General features: G+C 45.3%; 9 protein-coding genes across 9 annotated transcripts; 5 read left to right on the top strand and 4 right to left on the bottom strand.

Annotated features, from left to right (window-relative positions):
• Positions 1–933: 933 nt before the first annotated feature.
• JR316_0010129 (uncharacterized protein) lies at positions 934–1,530 on the top strand (the record flags this gene model as incomplete). Its single annotated transcript, XM_047895803.1, has 2 exons — positions 934–971; positions 1,167–1,530. The coding sequence occupies 2 exons, from the start codon at positions 934–936 to the stop codon at positions 1,528–1,530; spliced, it is 402 nt and encodes a 133-aa protein (XP_047745522.1).
• Positions 1,531–2,332: 802 nt separating this feature from the next.
• Positions 2,333–3,249, top strand: JR316_0010128 (uncharacterized protein; the record flags this gene model as incomplete). The annotated part of the gene is made up of 2 exons (XM_047895802.1): positions 2,333–2,370; positions 2,430–3,249. The coding sequence occupies 2 exons, from the start codon at positions 2,333–2,335 to the stop codon at positions 3,247–3,249; spliced, it is 858 nt and encodes a 285-aa protein (XP_047745521.1).
• Positions 3,250–6,264: 3,015 nt separating this feature from the next.
• On the top strand, positions 6,265–7,181 carry JR316_0010127 (uncharacterized protein; the record flags this gene model as incomplete). Its single annotated transcript, XM_047895801.1, has 2 exons — positions 6,265–6,326; positions 6,362–7,181. 2 exons carry the CDS (start codon positions 6,265–6,267, stop codon positions 7,179–7,181), a joined length of 882 nt encoding a protein of 293 aa, XP_047745520.1.
• Positions 7,182–7,386: 205 nt separating this feature from the next.
• Positions 7,387–8,020, bottom strand: JR316_0010126 (uncharacterized protein; the record flags this gene model as incomplete). Its single annotated transcript, XM_047895800.1, has 2 exons — positions 7,387–7,575; positions 7,640–8,020. The coding sequence occupies 2 exons, from the start codon at positions 8,018–8,020 to the stop codon at positions 7,387–7,389; spliced, it is 570 nt and encodes a 189-aa protein (XP_047745519.1).
• Positions 8,021–9,151: 1,131 nt separating this feature from the next.
• Positions 9,152–10,521, bottom strand: JR316_0010125 (Ornithine carbamoyltransferase, mitochondrial; the record flags this gene model as incomplete). Its single annotated transcript, XM_047895799.1, has 5 exons — positions 9,152–9,194; positions 9,269–9,342; positions 9,405–9,552; positions 9,626–10,062; positions 10,123–10,521. 5 exons carry the CDS (start codon positions 10,519–10,521, stop codon positions 9,152–9,154), a joined length of 1,101 nt encoding a protein of 366 aa, XP_047745518.1.
• A 444-nt stretch (positions 10,522–10,965) lies between these two features.
• JR316_0010124 (Glutathione-independent glyoxalase HSP31) lies at positions 10,966–11,991 on the bottom strand (the record flags this gene model as incomplete). Its single annotated transcript, XM_047895798.1, has 7 exons — positions 10,966–11,064; positions 11,125–11,199; positions 11,257–11,339; positions 11,469–11,640; positions 11,661–11,732; positions 11,759–11,872; positions 11,926–11,991. 7 exons carry the CDS (start codon positions 11,989–11,991, stop codon positions 10,966–10,968), a joined length of 681 nt encoding a protein of 226 aa, XP_047745517.1.
• An 838-nt stretch (positions 11,992–12,829) lies between these two features.
• JR316_0010123 (uncharacterized protein) lies at positions 12,830–13,792 on the top strand (the record flags this gene model as incomplete). Its single annotated transcript, XM_047895797.1, has 4 exons — positions 12,830–13,189; positions 13,247–13,309; positions 13,367–13,534; positions 13,586–13,792. The coding sequence occupies 4 exons, from the start codon at positions 12,830–12,832 to the stop codon at positions 13,790–13,792; spliced, it is 798 nt and encodes a 265-aa protein (XP_047745516.1).
• A 1,087-nt stretch (positions 13,793–14,879) lies between these two features.
• On the top strand, positions 14,880–16,195 carry JR316_0010122 (Oxidoreductase BOA17; the record flags this gene model as incomplete). The annotated part of the gene is made up of 8 exons (XM_047895796.1): positions 14,880–14,920; positions 14,988–15,208; positions 15,274–15,307; positions 15,371–15,397; positions 15,466–15,570; positions 15,630–15,679; positions 15,750–15,914; positions 15,978–16,195. 8 exons carry the CDS (start codon positions 14,880–14,882, stop codon positions 16,193–16,195), a joined length of 861 nt encoding a protein of 286 aa, XP_047745515.1.
• Positions 16,196–16,947: 752 nt separating this feature from the next.
• JR316_0010121 (uncharacterized protein) lies at positions 16,948–19,094 on the bottom strand (the record flags this gene model as incomplete). The annotated part of the gene is made up of 8 exons (XM_047895795.1): positions 16,948–17,608; positions 17,663–17,814; positions 17,861–17,995; positions 18,045–18,177; positions 18,226–18,440; positions 18,488–18,614; positions 18,676–18,810; positions 18,871–19,094. The coding sequence occupies 8 exons, from the start codon at positions 19,092–19,094 to the stop codon at positions 16,948–16,950; spliced, it is 1,782 nt and encodes a 593-aa protein (XP_047745514.1).
• Positions 19,095–19,128: the final 34 nt, after the last annotated feature.

The following is a 19,128-nucleotide window of genomic DNA, read 5'->3' as shown; positions in this document are numbered from 1 at the left end:
ACTTGTAGGTGTAGTCCTAGTCGTCGTAGATATCCACGTATCAGATTATACCATAAGGCAAGACAGTAAGACGGCGGAGCCCCAGTCCTCGTGCGGGAGAGGAGGAAAGTAAACAAAGGAGATGAAATTAGATCGTGGTCCACTCGTTTGAAATTCAACATGCACGTGATCGTGCCACTTTTTTCTTTTTTTAGATATGTGCGGTGGCTGGAGCCTGGGGTGGCGCGCGCCGCGCGAGGACGCGTCGCGTCTTTTGACACTTGAAGCTTGACATGTACATGTTGACGGTGTGGATGTGGATTCGTGGAAGCGATGCTTGAGACTCTGTATGACCTTCTGAAGCGCGCAGAATTTTTACAGTCTGAATGGACTCTGTGAAATTTGAAGTGATAGAAGGCAACACTTCGTACGTTGAGAGTCCTAGCACGCGCCCCATCTGAGAATTACACAACTTCCAAGGTTTCAAATACAAACTTCACCGGCGTCTCAGAAACATACACCAACCAGGCCTTTTAGGCTAAATTCCTCTCATCAAATCCAAAACCCTGTCATTCCCATTCACCATATCGCATTGTAGAGTACGCTCCCAAGAGTCCGGAGGGCCGGTTGTTATAGATTGGGAGATGGCAGGTTGGTTTCCTGAGTATTGGGATTATATCCGGACGCACGAGGCGAAATGGGACTTTGAAAGCTGGCTGGATATGTTTAAAGAAGTAATGGAGAGATACGACGACGAGTGGGATGTCCAACTTGGAATTAAAGAATACGTATACATGATATACTCAGTGTCTTTCAATTCCAGCTCTCGAGTTGTGTATACGTTAATGTTCATTTTGGATCTTTCCACGACAGCCACCAAACAAGGATGTGTTTTAATACTCCCACACTCTTCCTTTTCCTCATTCTTCTCACACCGTCATTATCTCAATCGAAATGGATACAAAACCTAAAGGGAAAGAGGCAGAAACCTCGTACGTATGCGTTCTCCAAGAAAGAAAATTAATTAATCATATAGTCATGCATGCTAGCACTTCTGGCATGGCAGCTTTTCAGGTTCCATGGTTTCCTATACGGGAATTGAGTGGTTTTGAACTCTTCAGATACAAGCTTAACCGCCATCTATCAAAGTTAATAACAGACTGTCGTTTCCTCTTATTCAAAAACAGACCCTTCGTCAAAGCGCATCTGAAAGTGCGATATCAAGAAGCCCTATCAATGGAATTTATAGCGCAAAACACAACAATCCCAGTCCCTCGTATTCTCGATGTTTACACTGTCAATAGAATAGTGCACATCCTTCAGGAACGCATCCAAGGTCTTGTTCTAGAACTAGTCTGGGATGATCTGCCACTGGATGAGAAGCGCAGTTGCATGCTGCAAATCAAAGACTACTTCATCCAGCTCCGCAATCTCAAGCCTCCTCACCCCGAACACGTCCAGTCCATCGATGGATCGGGTCTCTCAGATAACAGAGTCGAGAACTACATCTGGGGTCCATTCTCCAGCCACGACGAGTTCCAAAAATCCTGAACCACGATTTCTTCCGTCAGCGGCCAGAAAGGTACCCGAATCTCCAAGAACCTCTATCCAAAGTACAAGGAAAGAAATTTAAGAGTGTCTTCGCCCACGGCGACTTCGGACCTCATAATATCATCTGGAGCAATGGTAGAGCGGTTATCATCGATTGGGAAATGGCAGGTTGGTTCCCCGAGTACTGGGATTACACTCGGACACACGAGACTCGGTGGTATTTCGCAAGTTGGTTGGATATGTTCAAGAAGCAGTGAATCGGTACGACGATGAGTGGGATGTCCAGCTTGGAGTTCATGAGTATGTTTTCACAATATAACATTTCGCGATGCGTAACGGCACTTATTGCACTCGCTTTATACCATCCACTTCCAGACAATCTTGCGCATCGGGATAGGGAAGCGTGTATACGTCATGGGCGCTTGTCAAGTTAACGATTTGGTCCTCAAAATAGCGCACGGTTGCTTGAGATATGAAATGAAAAGCATGATAAATATACGACGGCATATGCGCATCAGAGCGGAGTTCAGAAGCTAGCTGGAGGCCGAGCCTATTTTACTGCCATAACAAGCTATTTGAAAGCCCTTGAGGTTGGAACTTTTTGTCATAAACATATCAGGTTTCCAGCAGAGTATTCAGAAATGGTCCTCCAATCCGACCTTTGACGTTGTGTGTACGCACTTATGACGGTGTTCAAATTTTCGGATCTTTCCAGGACAGCCATTAAACAAGGTTGTGTTGTAAATTATCCCACACTCTTCCTATTTTTCGTTCTTCTCACAGCGTCATTATCTCAACCGGAATGGACACAAAATCTGAGAGAAAAGAGGGAGGCACTTCGTACGCATGCGTTCTCTTGAGAAATTTGATCAATTATTCATATAATAGTGCATTACTAGCGCTTCTGGCATACCTTTTCAGGTTCCATGGTTTCCTGTACGGGAATTGAGTGGGCTCGAACTCTTCAAATACAAGCTTAAACAGCGTCTCAGAGGCTATACACCGCACTGGAAGTTTCTCTCATTCAAAAACAGGACATTTGTGAAAGCACATCCTGATGTGCGTTATCAGGAGGCCCTGTCCATGGAGTTTATTGCACGAAACACCACAATTCCAGTGCCCCGAGTACTCGATGTTTATACCGTCAATGGGATTGTGCATATTGTTCAAGAGCGTATCCCAGGTCGCGTTCTACAAGTAGTCTGGGATCGTCTATCAGCCGAAGAAAAGCAAAGCTGTATGCTACAGATCAAACAATTTTTTACCCAGTTGCGCAGCATCAAGCCTCCCCACCCGGAACACGTTCAATCCGTCGATGGGTCTGGTCTCTCGGACAACCGTGTAGAGAACTACATCTGGGGCCCATTCTCCAGCCACGATGAATTCCATAAATTTATGCATCACCACGTTTTCCGCGCGTGGCCTGATATTTATCCCAAGTTACGCGAACCACTGGCAAAGGTTCAAGGGAGGAAATACAAGAGCGTGTTCTGTCATGGCGATCTTGGGCCTCATAACATCATCTGGAACAATGGTAAAGCGGTTTTTATTGATTGGGAAATGGCAGGCTGGTTCCCGGAGTATTGGGACTATATTCGGACACATGAAGCTCGTTGGTGGTATACAAGCTGGTTGGATATGTTCAAGGAAGTAGTGGACAGGTACGATGACGAGTGGGATGTTGAGCTTGGGATTAAAGAATACATATTTAAAATTTAACGTTCCGTGATACATGACAGAATTGATGGTCCTCGCTTCATACATCCTACCTCCAGGACAATTACTGTGCATTGGAAAGCATGCATAGGTCGTGGGCGCTTCCTGATTAAATGTTTCACCAATTTGTTCGTTGCCCAGAATAGCGCGCCGCGCCCCCAAAGCATAAACGCCTGTCTCGTTCCCAGCTGCGTGCAGGTTGCACGCGGTGTGTTCAAATGTTCGGATCTTTCCAGGACAGCCATGAACATAATACAAACAAGGTTGCGTTGTAAAGACTCCACACTCTTCCTTTTTTTCGTTCTTTTCACAGCGTCATTATCTCAAGCAAAATGAATAGAAAATCTGAAGTGAAAGAGGGCGAAACTTCGTACGTATGCATCTACTACTAAGAATGTGTATCAATTAATCGTATAATTGTGCATGATAGCACTTCTGTCATGCCAACCTTTCAGGTTCCATGGTTTCCTGTGCGGGAATTGAGTGGCTTTAAACTTTTCAAATACAAGATTCACCGGTGCCTCAGAGACTATATACCAGACTGGCAATTTCTATCATTCAAAAATCGACCATTTGTCAAGGCGCACTCTAGAGTGCGCTATCAGGAGGCCCTGGCCATGGAATTCATCGCCCGAAACACAACAATTCCGGTCCCTCGCGTACTCGACGTTTATACCGTTAATGGAACTGTGCACATTGTACAAGAACGCATCCACGGTCGTCTTCTTGAATCTGTCTGGAATCTTTTATCAGAAGAAGAGAAGAGAAGCTGTATGTTGCAGATCAAAGATTATTTTGTTCAGTTACAAAATCTCAAGCCTCCTCATCCGGGACATGTGCAATCCGTTGATGGGACCGGCCTCTCAGACAATCGGGTGAAAAACTGCATCTGGGGTCCATTCAACAGTCATGATGAATTCCACATATTCCTACATCACGATGTTTTCCGTCAACGGTCACATATTTATCCCATATTACAGGAACCACTGGCTAAAGTGCAAGGGAAACAATACAAAAGTGTTTTTTCTCATGGCGATTTTGGGCCTCATAATATCATCTGGTGCGATGGCAAAGCGGTTATCATCGACTGGGAAATGGCAGGTTGGTTCCCTGAGTGCTGGGATTACATTCGGACACACGAGGCGAGATGAGATTTTGAAAGCTGGATGGATATGTTTAAAGAAGTAGTGGAGAGATACGACGACGAGTGGGATGTTCAGCTCGGAATTAAAGAATATGTATACACAATATAAGGTGCATGGTTGCACTGGCTGAACTTGCTTCGTAATTCCATCTCCAGGACAATCATTCTACACAGTGAAACATGTGTACGTCATGGGCGCTTGTCAATTCACGATTTTGGTCCTCAAAATAGCGCGCGGTTGCTTGAGATATGAAATGAAAAAAGCAAGATAAACGACGGCATATGCGCATCAGAGCGGAGTTCGGAAGGCTATTACCTGGAGACCGAGCCATCAGCAAAAGTGCTCGGATCCCCAAATGCCTTGTCAAGGCATTTGGAGGCGTCCAAAGGCCCCAATGCCCGAAAGGCATTGTGCGGTTCGTAACGAGAGACTCCGAAGACTGAAAGGCTTCGAATTATTTATTCCAAGGAAATGATTTAGGTAGTACTAAATATAGCCAAATCATTTGGTTAAAATTTGAGAGTGTCCGTAACATTTAGGCAACATTTGGGAGTCCCAAAAACATTTGGCAAACATTTGCCAGTGTTTAAATGTTTTACACTGTTCACATGGTTCCTTATTTAGTGGATCCCTCAGATTATCATAGCAAGTAAAAAGAACTTGTTGCATTAAGAAAACTTATACTACAACATGACTCCAAAAGGTACAGAGAAGCGAGAAAGTGGGTAAATAACAAAATGATGCTGAGATGATGTCATCAATAGATGTTACCCATGAATTATAGGAGCTACTTTGGTTGCATGATGTAAGCAAGGTGTGTGTGCAGAAGTGCGCATATACTCACCTAAAAGTTTGGGAACTAGTGAATAATTATATACCAAGCCGGATATCCAGTAGATCTAAGGCAGAAGGAGAACGGTCTACGGAAAGGCAGATACATGGTCAGTTGAGGATGATCTAATCAGAAAGGAAGTGGCAGAATTACCTGTGAGTTAGATTCAGCTATGATATACGAAGACTTAGAGTTGAAAAGTCCAAGCCCAAGTCCCACCAAGCGTCGCCGGAGTAGTGAACATGAGAGTATGTGGAAAGAAAGAAACGGGGGTTGAAAGAGATTATTATGCACAAACAAACAAATATTTGATCTCCGATTCACTCCGATTCATGCTGATCGCATTGTGACTTCGTTGACAGTCGAGAAATTGTACAGACCGGGTGACCAACTGTACAGAATTCTAATTAGAACTAATGTGGCTGTATAGCCAGTAAATTTTGGTGTGGATGAATTATTTCATCAGCATTTGAAAGTCCTGTAAACATTTCTCATAACCGAAGTGTAAAACCAAATGTTTTGTGACCTCTTTTAATTTTGTTAAATGATTCCTTCAAGGTTGCACAGTCTACGAATTTTTTTTTGTAAATTGTAGTTACTAGAAATTATTTGGTGCTTGTTTTGTGCTTCAAAAATGTTTGTGGGGCCTCCAAATGACCACCAAATGATTTGAGTGTTCCCAAATGTTGCCCAAATGTTTTGCGTGACATTACTGTGTCACGTAAAACATTGGCATGCCTTATAAGGCTCCCAAGGCATTTGGGGGTCTGGTCACTTTTGCTGATGGCCTATTTCAATGCCATGACAAACTCTTTGAAAGTCCATGAAGTTTGGACTTGAATTGGTCATAAACATATCAGGTTTCGAGCAGAGTATTCAGGAATGGTCCTCCAATCCGACCTTCCACGTTGTGTGCGCACTTACGACGGTGTTCAAATTTTCGGATCTTTCCAGGACAGCCATTAAACTAGGTTGTGTTGTAAATTCTCCCACACTCTTCCTTTTTCTCGTTCTTCTCACAGCGTCATTATCTCAACCGGAATGGAAACAAAATCCGAAGGAAAAGAGGAAGACACTTTGTACGCATCCATTCTCTTAAGAGGGTATATCAATTGTTCATATAACAGTGCATTGCTAGCGCTTCCAGCATAACTTTTCAGGTTCCATGGTTTCCTGTACGGGAATTGAGCGGGTTTGAACTCTTCAAGTACAAGCTTAGACGGCGTCTCAGAAACTATACACCCGACTGGAAGTTTCTCTCATTCAGAAGCAGGACATTTGTCAAAGCACATCGTGGTGTGCGCTATCAGGAGGCCCTGTCCATGGAGTTTATTGCACAAAACACAACGATTCCAGTGCCCCGAGTGCTTGATGTTTATACTGTCAATGGAATTGTGCACATTGTTCAAGAACGTATCCCAGGTCGCGTTCTGCAAATAGACTGGGATCATCTATCAACCGAAGAGAAGCAAAGCTGTATGCTACAGATCAAAGACTTTTTTACTCAATTGCGCAGCCTCAAGCCTCCCCACCCAGAACACGTTCAATCCGTTGATGGCTCTGGTCTCTCGGACAACCGTATAGAAAACTACATCTGGGGTCCATTCTCCAGCCACGATGAATTTCATAAATTTATGCATCACGACGTTTTCCGTCAACGACCGCACCACTACCCCAATCTCCAAGAACCCCTTTCTAAAGTACAAGGGAAGAAATACAAGAGCGTGTTCTGTCATGGCGATCTTGGGCCTCATAACATCATCTGGAATGATGGCAAAGCGGTTTTTATCGATTGGGAAATGGCGGGCTGGTTCCCAGAATATTGGGATTATATTCGGACACATGAAGCTCGTTGGTGGTTCACAAGTTGGTTGGATATGTTCAAGGAAGCAGTGGACAGATACGATGATGAATGGGATGTCCAATTTGCAATGAAAGGGTATTTTGCTTTCCGATAGTTCTGGTGGTCATTTATATAAACGCATGTTAAGCGGGTTCATCATGTCCTTTGAAATGTTGCAAATTGTATTACTATCTAGTCTGGACTGACAACAAACTTCCAAAACTACCTTCGAGTACGCATGAACATAAATCTGAAGCTGTATTGTGTTACTTTGTGTGGTTATACGCCACCAGTTCACAAAGTGGTTGTCGAAATTCATTTCATTTTCGAACATAAGGCCCAATTTCGCTATCGATTTGCCTGCCAGACATATCGCACGTATAAAGCCAGTCATCATGTACTGGAATCCCGTTTCCGTTTGTTGCTCCGTTGACAAAGTTGACTCCAACATTCCACAGATCCTGGCCAGTTCCATCAAATCTCGGAATAATCCTCTCCTCCGCCAGGATCTTTAAAAACGAGAAGCAGTGTCAAATTGGTGTTATTTGGACTATCAATCGCTTAAACACTCACCTCTAACGATGCCCACACCCAATTTGTGCATCTCCAGTCTGCTCCAGAGGCATCTGCATCTGTCGGTGGGATATATATCTTGGTCAACACTTCTTCGATGATTTCGGGTGTGATTGCAGGCTCGAGCTTCCCGAGCAGCATAACCCCAGAAAGCATTATGGTTCGAGGAGAAGAATCTTTAGCTTCAAATCTCCATATTTGTCGCAATTTTCGATTTTTATCCAAGAAATCGACTGCGTGAAGAATTCTGGCATTGGGCTCATTGTCCTTCGGCTTTTTTGGGCAAATCATGAAAGAAACATGGTATCTCTCAGGGTTGGCTCCGCTGGGATTAGTTCGCTTGAAGTAAGCAAGATAGAGTCTCAATTTGTTAGCGACCATCTGGATAGATAACAAGTGTCAGCGGCCATAGTATAAACAAGGATTAAGCTGAAACAAACGAACGGTTGTATTTGATTTTGCGAAGTACTGCAGACGAGGAAAGTTTGTAAGAAGGCGTCGACAAAGTATGCCACTTAAATACCCAAAAGCTCGGTCTGTGCGTGCAAACACGACGTACTGGAAGCGAGCTTCGATCATTTCAAACGGAGTAAAGAAAGCATGAATACACACAAAAGAAATCGATAAGGTGAGCAAAAGTCGACGAAAATGGTGCCAAATTACCGATAGTTCTCATGAACTATGAGTCACTCAGTCCGCATGTGCGTACATGCGCATTTATGACAGTGGCTTTTCGCTATATGTACCGCTGTACAAGCCAAATCACCGCACTAAACACATCAAAGAATCATACTGTGGGAGTGACAAGGAAATGTATGTCCCTGGTATGACTAGATATACCAAATCGCACCATTGTATTCACACATAACACGAAGTACAACAAGAAAATTTCAGTCAGCTGAACACAGGGATTCTCTTCCTTTGACTCACCGCAACAAACACCTAACCATATAGAAAGAAAACGCCCAGATTCGGAGCGTACCTTCCGGTGTGGTCCCCATGTCATGAGTCGGCCATTGAAGAGTGAGTGTGGATGAATCTATCTGGCATCCTAGCTGCTGAAACTAGTGTGTTTCTCTCACCTGCTAATTCACATGCATGCCTTGTCTGCGCCACCGCCAGGACGCTCACTGGGAACACGGCGAACACGGCGGGAGCATGTATACCTCATGGGCGCTTGTCAATTTAATGAGTCGCCAATTTTAATGCAACGATGGGTTTGATTCATATTAACATTTCTCAGCATTAATATCTTACGAAAGTTGTGTTTTCCATCTTAGCATGGTGAGAAGAACGATAGGGAAGTAGGCAAGCATCTGGGAACGCCACTCGAACATGAACTGACTCTCAAACGGCGAGCTATAAATAGAACTTGTGTGTGCTCTTGTCAATTACTGATGATCGATCATCGATGATGCCAGTCACCTCAACGTAACGCTCATCCTGATTCCTTTAATTCTTTATCCGCTGCTGAAAAAACCGATTCGTTGCAGTATATCAGTGTCAAGGTCTTTAAGGATCTTCCGGACCTAAACTCCACTGCCCGAAGAGTAAGCTAGAAAACGAGTCATCGATCAAGAAATCAGCTTCCACATTTAATTCCGAGAAGCCCATGGGAACGACACTCACTCAAACAGCGCCATCGTCGTCCACTTTCTATTGTCTGCCTCCTGGAACACAAGCGAACGCGGGCCATAGAAAACCTTTACAGAATACAAATCCGATAAGGAAATCCTTTTCAAAAATTTTGAACATAGCCACCCACCTCGTCGTTGACTTCGTCCGATTTGCGGGGAAGACAATGCATGAACATCCAATCCGGATGCGCATGCGCACAAAGCTTCTCAGTGACCTGATACCCTTCAAAGGCCCTAATTCTTTCCTCCTTTTCCGCCTCCTGGCCCATCGACACCCTACGAAACAGCGTCAAAACGATAAAAAATCAACTCAAGCTCAACGAACGTGCCATATGCTTATCACACGCACCACGTATCAGTAACAACCACATGGGCACCGTATACGGCCTCGAGCGGGTTCTCGAACCACTCAATACCCCGATTACACCCAAGCTGCACAACGCGCCGCATCACCTCAGCGGGAGGGCGGTACTGCAGGGGCGCAGCGACGCGCATGCGATGGCCCAGCCGTGGATACGCAACGAGCATATCATGAAGGACGTTGGCGCAGTCACCCACGTACGCGATTGTAAGAGGTGGGAGCGCCGGCAGGGCAGGTGTAGTTTCTGGCTGTGCTATTGCGTGCGTTGACGTTGGGCTGGGCGTCGGCGTCGGAGTTGGCTTGCTGAGGCTCTGAAACACAGCAGCGTGGTCGTGGAGAGTGAGCAGCCCAGCTAGTATCTGCGTAGGATGCCACAGGCTCGAAAGCGCATTGACAACAGGGACATCCGCCCACTTCGCGATCTCCTGCACACCCCAAAAGCTCCATTAACAAGCTTCAAGAAAATTATTAAGTACAAATCTCACCTCAATTTCACTATGATCGCCTACACGCGCGACTATCCCCTGACACATCCCCGACACAATCCGCGCTGTATCCCTCACGCTCTCATTCACACCCATCTGTATGTCATCCCTGCCCAAAAACAGCGCGCGGCCTCCCAAGAGCGCAACGCTCGTCTCCGCGGCGAGCCGCGTGCGCGTGCTGCGCTTGGAAAAAAGCAGTGCGATTGTTTTTGCATGCAGCGACTCCGCGGGGAGGTTTGCCTTGACGCTGTTGGTAGTACTACCATCAACAGCCGCAGAGGAGCGCTGTGGGCCCATCCACGGCTTTGCACGCGTTTTTAGCATATGCGCGTGGTTGACGATGTGTTTTATCTGCCAAGGGGAGAGGTCCGCGAGGGTCATGAGGTGAGGTGGGCGCATTGTCGTAGCAAGTACTTCTTCAGCGCACAGGTCAGAGGCAAGAAAAACACACGTCAATGCACATTTAAAATATGCCCTTGGTTCCCCAGGGGTACGTACAGGGTACGTACATAATCGAGTCATAACCTAAAGGTGAGTCATTTTAAAATAGTTCGACAGGCGTCTATTATTGTCGTTTTGTTCCATCGTTTTGCTCCACCTCCTCTAGAGAACTTTCTGATCAAAATAATGTATATAGCAAGTTTGATGCACTACGAGACCTTGCGCATGTTCTAGTCGACTCGTTTTACAGTCAGTCTCAAGCACAACAACGCATCGAAGGACTCATGAAAGAAATGTTTACGCCTTCTAAAGGCTAACGATGACAGGAGTACGTAATCCAAATCTCTAATCATTCTGCGTTCGACGTCTGGTTCCATTGCATCTCAAAGGTGAGTGCATCCATTAATGTACCCCAAGAGCCTGGAGAAGTGCCTTTCCAACAGCGGAAGCAGAGGCAGGATTCTGGCCCGTAATGAGCTTCCCATCGACCGCAATTTTCACCTAAAAAATAATCACCAGCGTCAGAATTTTTACGTCTCTGCTGCTGAGGAGCTAACTGACACCCCAAGCTTTATCAGCCTTGACATATTTGCCTCCGAGATCTTGAATCCTATCCTCCAGCAAAAATGGGATGTCCTGAACCGAATGCAAACGGTCAATAACCCAGAAACTCTGTCATAAATTGATGCTTACCGCGACTTTGTCGACTTGAACTTCTTCTTCGTTTGAGAATCCAGTGAACGTTCGTCCTGCAAAATTTAACTTGCCGTCGGCGTCTACACCATTCACAAGAGCACTTCCAAAGACGTGTCAGTAAAGCCATCCCACTGACGTCACTCGAAAATACTCTTACGCAGGTCCATGGCAAACAGCTGAGACAATCCTTCCAGAATCCTAGAACTAACTCCCCAAAAGGTTGTAAACCCATTCTTCAGCACGACCTCTGTTTGGCGGGCTTACCTCTCCAATCAACTTGATGTTGTCCTTATCGGTTGGAAGATCAATTACAGGCCCGTGCCCCCCAACGTAAAAAATAGCATCGTAATCGCGGAACTGCACCTCCGACAGCTTTTTGTGCTGGCAAGTTTCTCTTGTACCACAGGATCGGTAAGAAACCTGACAGACTCCTCATCTTTGTATAGCTGCGTACGCTGGTGAGTGCCGTATTTCTGTAAATACAGAAAGTGCTAATTACTTTCACGCTACTTTCGTCTAGCGGCGGATTGGCCCCCTTTGGCGCGGCAAAATCGATGGTTGCGTGTGGGGCGAGCAAGTAGTAGGGATGCGCTGCTTCAGGCAAGTACCACCCCTAGAATCAGACAAATGTTTCAGACCATGAATACTTCACTGAATTAAAATCACGCGTAAAGTCTGTGCTCCTGTCAGGGTTCTGTCTGCTGAAGTCAAAACAAATAGCTCGGAAGGCATGTTTGATTGCGATTGGGTATATGCGATCAAGCTAGAGAAGGTGTAAAAGAAGAGTTGATACGTTGAATGGAAACGAAAAGCATAGCAGCTTTTATACCCCAGTACAAGGACCTTAACGTCATATCCTCCCACTTTCTGTGCCGGAATGTGAATTCATCTCGCTCACTCGGCTACCACAAGTTTGATACAAGTCCCACGGTGACAACCTCGATTTGGACCGTGAGCCCGCCATTCTCCGCGTATTTCACAACCACTAAGATAAAATATAGCGATCTTACTCAGATGACAGCTTCCAAGCTGCTCAGAAGCTATTATGAACTCGGGGAAGCAAGCTCCAAAATTCAGATTGGTAATTTTGAACTAATGTAAGGCGGGGACTCCAACTCGAGTTGTCTAAGTCCGTAATCACCGAGTGAGCGGTTGGGCGTACAATTCCTTACTAAGGCTGTGTTTTCTCTTATCCTGGACCCCTCTCAAACTTAACTAAATAGCTGATTAGCTTTGATTCATTATCTGGCATGTACTTGAATCCATTTAAAACTTCAATACACCCGTTGGTCATTGATTCTCTGCGATTGAATCTCAAAGAAATCTGAAGAGTTTTCGTGTTTGATTAATGGTCAATACATTTCATCCATTCTATTCTCCGCAGTTAATTTTTCTGGTAGACGTTCAATAAAAGATTATTTTGAGGCTACTGTTTCAAGTTCATACGACCTTATAAAGATTGTAAGTAGCGACATTGTATGCATCGTGGGAATGGCGCCTTCCTTTTCGAGAATGCAGTAAACGCGATCGCTTGACGTTGAACACGCCATGAACTCGAACCACGTTTCCAATGTCGAACAACAAGCTCAAGAAACAACCTCCCATCGCCATGTCAGCTACACTCGCACTGGCTTCCTCTTACAACACCAAACAGTCCCAGTACGATTCTCAGGGAGCAAACTCTCATTCGTCAACTTGGCTGCCGCAGCGGTATAAAGGAAGTATAGCCAATTCATCATTGGTTTCGACCACGACCACTCTGGACGACATCACAAATGTGAATATGAATACGATGCATATGCAGCCTTTAACTGCGAAGGAACAGTACTGGGCGACACGTGCTTTGAAAGCAGAGGCATTACTTGCTGCACACGAGGACCACAAGAAGGAGATTAAGAATTTGGGATATGCGCACGACATGAAGAGAGAGGTGAGCACCTCCATATGTAGAACTTTGCAACAAGAATAATTATCATTCATATCACAGCGCGAGCTTGTACAACTCGCTAAGGAACAGAAGGAAAAGCACGACACATTAGAAAAACTCGTCGTATGTCCCTTGTCGTTGATACACAATTCGGTTCATTGAACACAGTATTCTTTCCAGAGACTTCTCGTTGGGATCGTCTTTCTACTAATCGGCGTCGTGGTCTATCTTGCAACACACTACGCGCGTCATTCAATGTTATTACAACATAAACAGCAGGAAAAATGGTGGTCAATGATAGGTGCTTCACATTTCACAATCCCAATCCTGTCGCCTTTCACATCAGTGGTGAGTTTCAATGAATGTATTGTCGTTTATCTCACTGTCGAATTTCTGCAGGTTGAACACGAGAGCTCGGTTGTTGGTGCCAAGGTGATAGGCACTCTCGCTGCTGTTGGAGCTTGTCTAGCCTTTTTTGTGTTCCGAAAATGGCTTTCAACACAAGGTAATCATGACGCAAATGCAGGACGAGGGGGAATAGGGGCCAGTGGTGTGGCTGCAATCGCGTCGGCTGTTTCGCCGATGCCCTACAACATTGACCGATGAATCAAAGACGAACAGGATACTGTCGATTTGGCAAATGGCAGAAAGAAAGTTCTCTTGGAAAAGAGCCAACTTTCTAGCCCCTGATGCACTCCTGTGGGCAGTTGCCGCCATGGAAGGCCTTGGGAGTGTGGTGGTAACAAGTTGAATAGCGCCTCGTAAGGTCTGTTGGTATGTGGACTCGCTGTCTTGAGTGCGAATTAAATATAACGAGGTAAATATTGACCACCCACTATGATGTAGGACTCATCTGGGGATTATTCAGAGTTCTAATGCTCTATCAGAGCATCTTTCGGGTACTGCTCGCCGATTTGAACATTTACTACCAATGAGTTGATTCACTGGACGACCATTCTATTCAGTATATTTCAGCTACTAGGAACCCGCATGAATACTATAGGGCTTATAAATGAACAGGAATTATCCACCCACTTCGCAAAATTAAATGCTAGTAACGTTGCGCTTTGCTCAGGGGCTAGCAGTGTACCCATCCACTTCACTATATTACTGTACTGCTCAGAAGGAACTCCAAAATTAGCTGCTACCTCTGGTTATTTGAATCTGGCCTTTCTAGGATATTTCGATTTGAACCGGCGATCGAAGAGACCATATCGATTGCTACTGCATGAATGAAAGTAAGCTGGCCTTGTTCTTACTACCTCCATATTTCCCCTAACCCTTTCCATGCAGCTTGCTTTGACAATTGACGTCAGCGGAGATATACTATTGACGGTATATCCTATGTCTCTCAAAAGTTATATCTCTCAATTGTTGGATGCGGTCTGTGCGTTGAATCTCTCTTGAGGATGATATCTCTCAATCCTTGGATGCAGAAATGAAGCTTACGCTCCTGCATTGCTAACACAAGTAGGGTTCATTGCTGCTGTCAACTTAGGATCAATTTAGTGTCAAGATAGATGCAGAAGCAAAGGTATTGAGTGTGCACGCTTATCCGCCCAAAATAATATAGCTTATCAAGGTATAGTGTGCATCCATAATCTGCCTGATGTGTTCACTTCACACCAATGGGTATTTGTATAAAGACTGGTTATCCGAAAGATTCTATTCCCACCATCTTTAACCACTGAAAATGTCTTCTACAGCTCTCGTTTGGCTTATTACCGGATGCTCGTGCGTTTACTTATACCCCAAACCTCTAATTTTATGCGGCATGAACGACTTACTCACGATGCTGCAGGTCGGGCATAGGTCGTGAGCTCGCTATTGCAGTACTCGAGCGGGGAGATCATGTTATAGCTACTACACGACTGCGATCCTTTGAATCCATCAAAGACTTGAAGGACCTGGGTGCTCACGTCATGGTTCTTGATGTCACCGAAAGCATAGATAAGCTTAAAGCTGTCGCTGCAGAAGCTATCGTCGTCTATGGGAAGGTTGATGTGGTTGTAAATAACGCTGGTAGGTGGTTTTATATTACTTTTCTTTGGTGCTCAGCGTTTCAACTGTCTGTCTGTATTGTTTAGGATTTATCATGCCAGGAAGCTTTGAAGAAACTACGTAAGTATTTTCTAGTAAACAGCATATTACAAAACCTCTGCTCACTACTGCAATAATACTCAGCCACGAGGAAACTCTTACTCAATTCAAGTGAGTTATTTGGCTGCGTATAATTTATGATACCAGAGGTGCACTCAATGCTAATACGGATCCCATAGTACAAATGTTTTCGGGGCTCTTAACGTGGCTCGTGCTTTTCTTCCATACATGCGCAAGCAAAGGACTGGCACAATTTCCTTCATCGGATCCTGCTATGGGTGGAGGTAAGTCCCTTTTATTTTAATGTGTTGCACTTTTGATCAAGTTGTCAATCCGAATTTAGACCCGTGCCCTTCTGTGGGCTCTACGTCGCAAGCAAATTTGCCATTCGAGGTCAGTAGAACTTCACATACAGAGACTTAGTGCACCTTATTTTACCACCTTTTCATCTGGTTGCATTTAGGAATATCCGACACACTACATGAGGAAATTGCGCCTTTCGGACTTCGCAGTATTTGTTTTGACTTTGGCGCCTTCCGCACTCCCATAATAGAGAAGCTCCCGAAATGGGTTCCCATTCTTGATGCATATAAAGATGCCGGTGAAAGTGCCAATGCGACTCTGCTCGGTATGAATCATTCTGTTACATTCATGTCTGGAGCTTACTTTTTTTGTCGATACATCAACACAGCATACAAAGGGACTCAAAAAGGGGATACAGTCCGTGGTGCTTATACTATAATTGACATTATTAGGGGAGAGGGAATGGCAACCGGGAGACAAGTCCATCCCGGCTTTGCACTTGGAAGTGATAGCTATGAGACTGTGAAGAAGCATTGCGAAAATACGCTAGCTAGGCTTGAAGAGTGGAAGCCCGTTTCTCTGGCTACAGACTACCCAGATAATTAGCTAACAGCAAACCCAAAGATGTCACAAAGTATAGCGTCCAAGGCCCGGGCTTTCATTGAATAGGGAACATTGTACAATGTAGATATTGTGGGAAACATAATTTCCTTTTCAAGCCAACATCAGCAAAAGTGTCCGGATCCCCAAATGCCTTGACAAGGCATTTGGAGGCGTCCAAAGGCCCCAATGCCCGAAAGGCATTGTGCGGTTCGTAACGAGAGACTCCGAAGACTGAAAGGCTTCGAATTCTTTATTCAAAGCAAATGTTTTAGGTAGTACTAAATATAGCCAAATCATTCCGCAACATTTAAGAGTACATGAAACATTTGGATAACATTTGAGGGTCCCAATATCATTTATCTAACATTTAGGAGACCCAAAATCATTTGGGATTCACTCAATGCACATTTCTTGGGTACCCTTATTCCTAGCGGCTACTTCAGGCCATCACACACAGTAATAAACAATGGAAAGCGAAATTGCAATTTAAAAAATAACAATACAGACAGGGAGGCTACAAGTACAGGTAACCGAGCAAACAGAATGCAAGCAGACTATAATTACATGATTTTCGCCGTCGAATGGAAGCCAGAGCTGTCGCCGAGAAGTCCAAAATGCAACATGAGTGAGAGGAGAGCCGAGCAAGAACGAGAAGTTGACAGTAGCGAGAGAGGCCAGAGCACCAAGAGAATAATAGTAGCAGTTGAATCTAAAGCCTTATCAGTAATGATAACTTGCAGAATGATTAGGTGAGCTTACCAGTTTGTTATGTCAGGGAAGACCGGATTCATCTGGGGACCTACACTGGGATGACGATGACCAATATGGTTCTTCTTCCTTGTGTGGTCGGCAAAGTATGACTCGTCGTAGGTATTCTCCAGCTGCCATTCCGGAGAATTATTGAACTGTTGAGTGTAGACACTGGAAGAGAGTGCGCGCGGGGTTGGATGACCACGAGACAGAGCCGGAGCCGGAGTGGAGGCACTAGCAATAGGGTGCGATGAGTTGTAAAACAGAGGAACACCTGCAGGATATCGAGAAGGTCCACCGAGAGGTGGGTGGTTGCTAGCAACATGAGGACCTGGGATCTGTAAACGGGGGTCAATGTTGGCGTCCACTGGGCCGGCAAGGTATTGAGCATGGTGCTGCCGGCCAGGAATACCTACACTTGGTGGAATAGATGAACCCGGTGCCGGAGACTGAACAGGCCTTAACGACAAGGGCGGCGATGGCGACAACATCTCGCGCTGATATTGAGATGGTGGTGGTGGTGGTGGTGCAGAGTTGGCAGGAATATCCCTCGCTGCACGGCTGGCCTTCACCTGTGCCTTCATTTTCTTGAAGGTAGACGTAGTCATCTCTTCGTCAGATGAACTGCTCTCGGTAACGGAGTCGTCTTCGACAGGGAAAACTTGCCTAGGATGAACTGTTTGAGTTATATAATTTAATTGTAAAAAAGAAACTACGCACGCGTTCCACCATGTAACAAAGTCTTTCCACCACTCGGGATCATTTTCTCGAGCCCACTCCAGCATTTTTACAACCTCCATGTAGAACTCTTCGTAGTTGAAATGCCTATCGTTCTGACGCCAGTCCATACATCCCGAAATAGCGTACCGATACTGATGACATGGTTAGTATATACAACATGTGGAAAAAAACACGTACATGTGTGCATGCATATGCAATGCTCGGTATCGTAACTGACTTCATGTGATGCTTGCGAGCCTTCCCATGTCCGGTCCGTGTAATGCCAGGTGTCTTCAGCGCCGAGGATGGCGACATAAATATATGTTGAAAAACCTGATAACATGCGTAAGTAGTACTGAAGACAGCAACACAAAATACGCACCGCGACCAAGGCCGGAGCCATGAACATCCCTTCCAATACATGCTCGGGGTCGTACTTACCATACGGATACACCAGGTGTGGCATTGCCTTTGCCTTGATAACAACCTTGTTGAGAGAGAGATTGCGACGATACCTCAAAAACAAAATCAGTATGACACGCATATAAATACGGGTGACTTACTCGGGATCATTTTGATACTGTTCAAAGCAGGCGGCGGGAACTAAAAGCGCACCAAGTTGCGGGTGCTTGAAGCCTCGGGTCGTCTTCTTGGAGTCGTTTGGGTTAATGGGAGGATCCAGGCGACCATCAGGCAGGCACAGTGCTGCATAGGTAAGTGCATCCTTCTTGAGGCTTGAGATGTCGTTAGAACGAGCGGTTCCGGCGGCAGTAACCATCTGAATAGGACATTAGATGTACGTGTATGAGAAATAGGTACTCATACCGTTTTGCACAGTCTGTCTAGGTAAGCGGGGTCCCTTGCGATGACCTTTATATCATCGTCAAAGGTGGGAATAGCCGCTCGCAGATCGTCGTAAGCCGAAAGTGCTTTTTTGTGCTTCTCCGCAAACCTAAAGTAGTAAAAAGTTTAAACAAAAGAGACCAAATCGGGTAAATAATAAAGTTACTTACTCCTGCTGTGTAAGAGAGCCAAATTTCCCCTGCTCGGCCTTCAAGCCGGTGAGAATAACGTGTTCCCAGTTGGTGTAGATAGCACCATTGCGAATGTGCCATGCCGAATGGTGCATAAAGGGCTCGAGTACCGCGCTAGGTGACAGCAATGCGCATTCAGTAGTAAACTTAAACTTGAAAAAACACAATACGCACGAAGACTTTAATTTTTTGCGAGAGGCCCTTTTACGAAACGTAACCTTCAAAGCCTTCTTGCGCTTTTTGATAACCACCTCTTCTTTATGGTCTTGGTCAGTATCCGAGCCGCTGCTGTCTTCATTGCTGCCGTCACTGCTGCTGATTGATTCTCGAGATTTTGCATGCTGAGTGGAATGTGGGGGTTGTGCGTCTGCAGTGTGAATCTGTGAGGCTGGAGCCATGGAATCCCGAGGTAGGTGGTTGCAGAGTAGGGAG

Source organism: Psilocybe cubensis, chromosome 9, assembly GCF_017499595.1.
Source record: "Psilocybe cubensis strain MGC-MH-2018 chromosome 9, whole genome shotgun sequence".
NCBI classification, from domain to species: domain Eukaryota; kingdom Fungi; phylum Basidiomycota; class Agaricomycetes; order Agaricales; family Agrocybaceae; genus Psilocybe; species Psilocybe cubensis.
The sequence above is the reverse complement of the archived record's forward strand: the minus strand, read 5'-3'. Positions and strand labels throughout refer to the sequence as shown.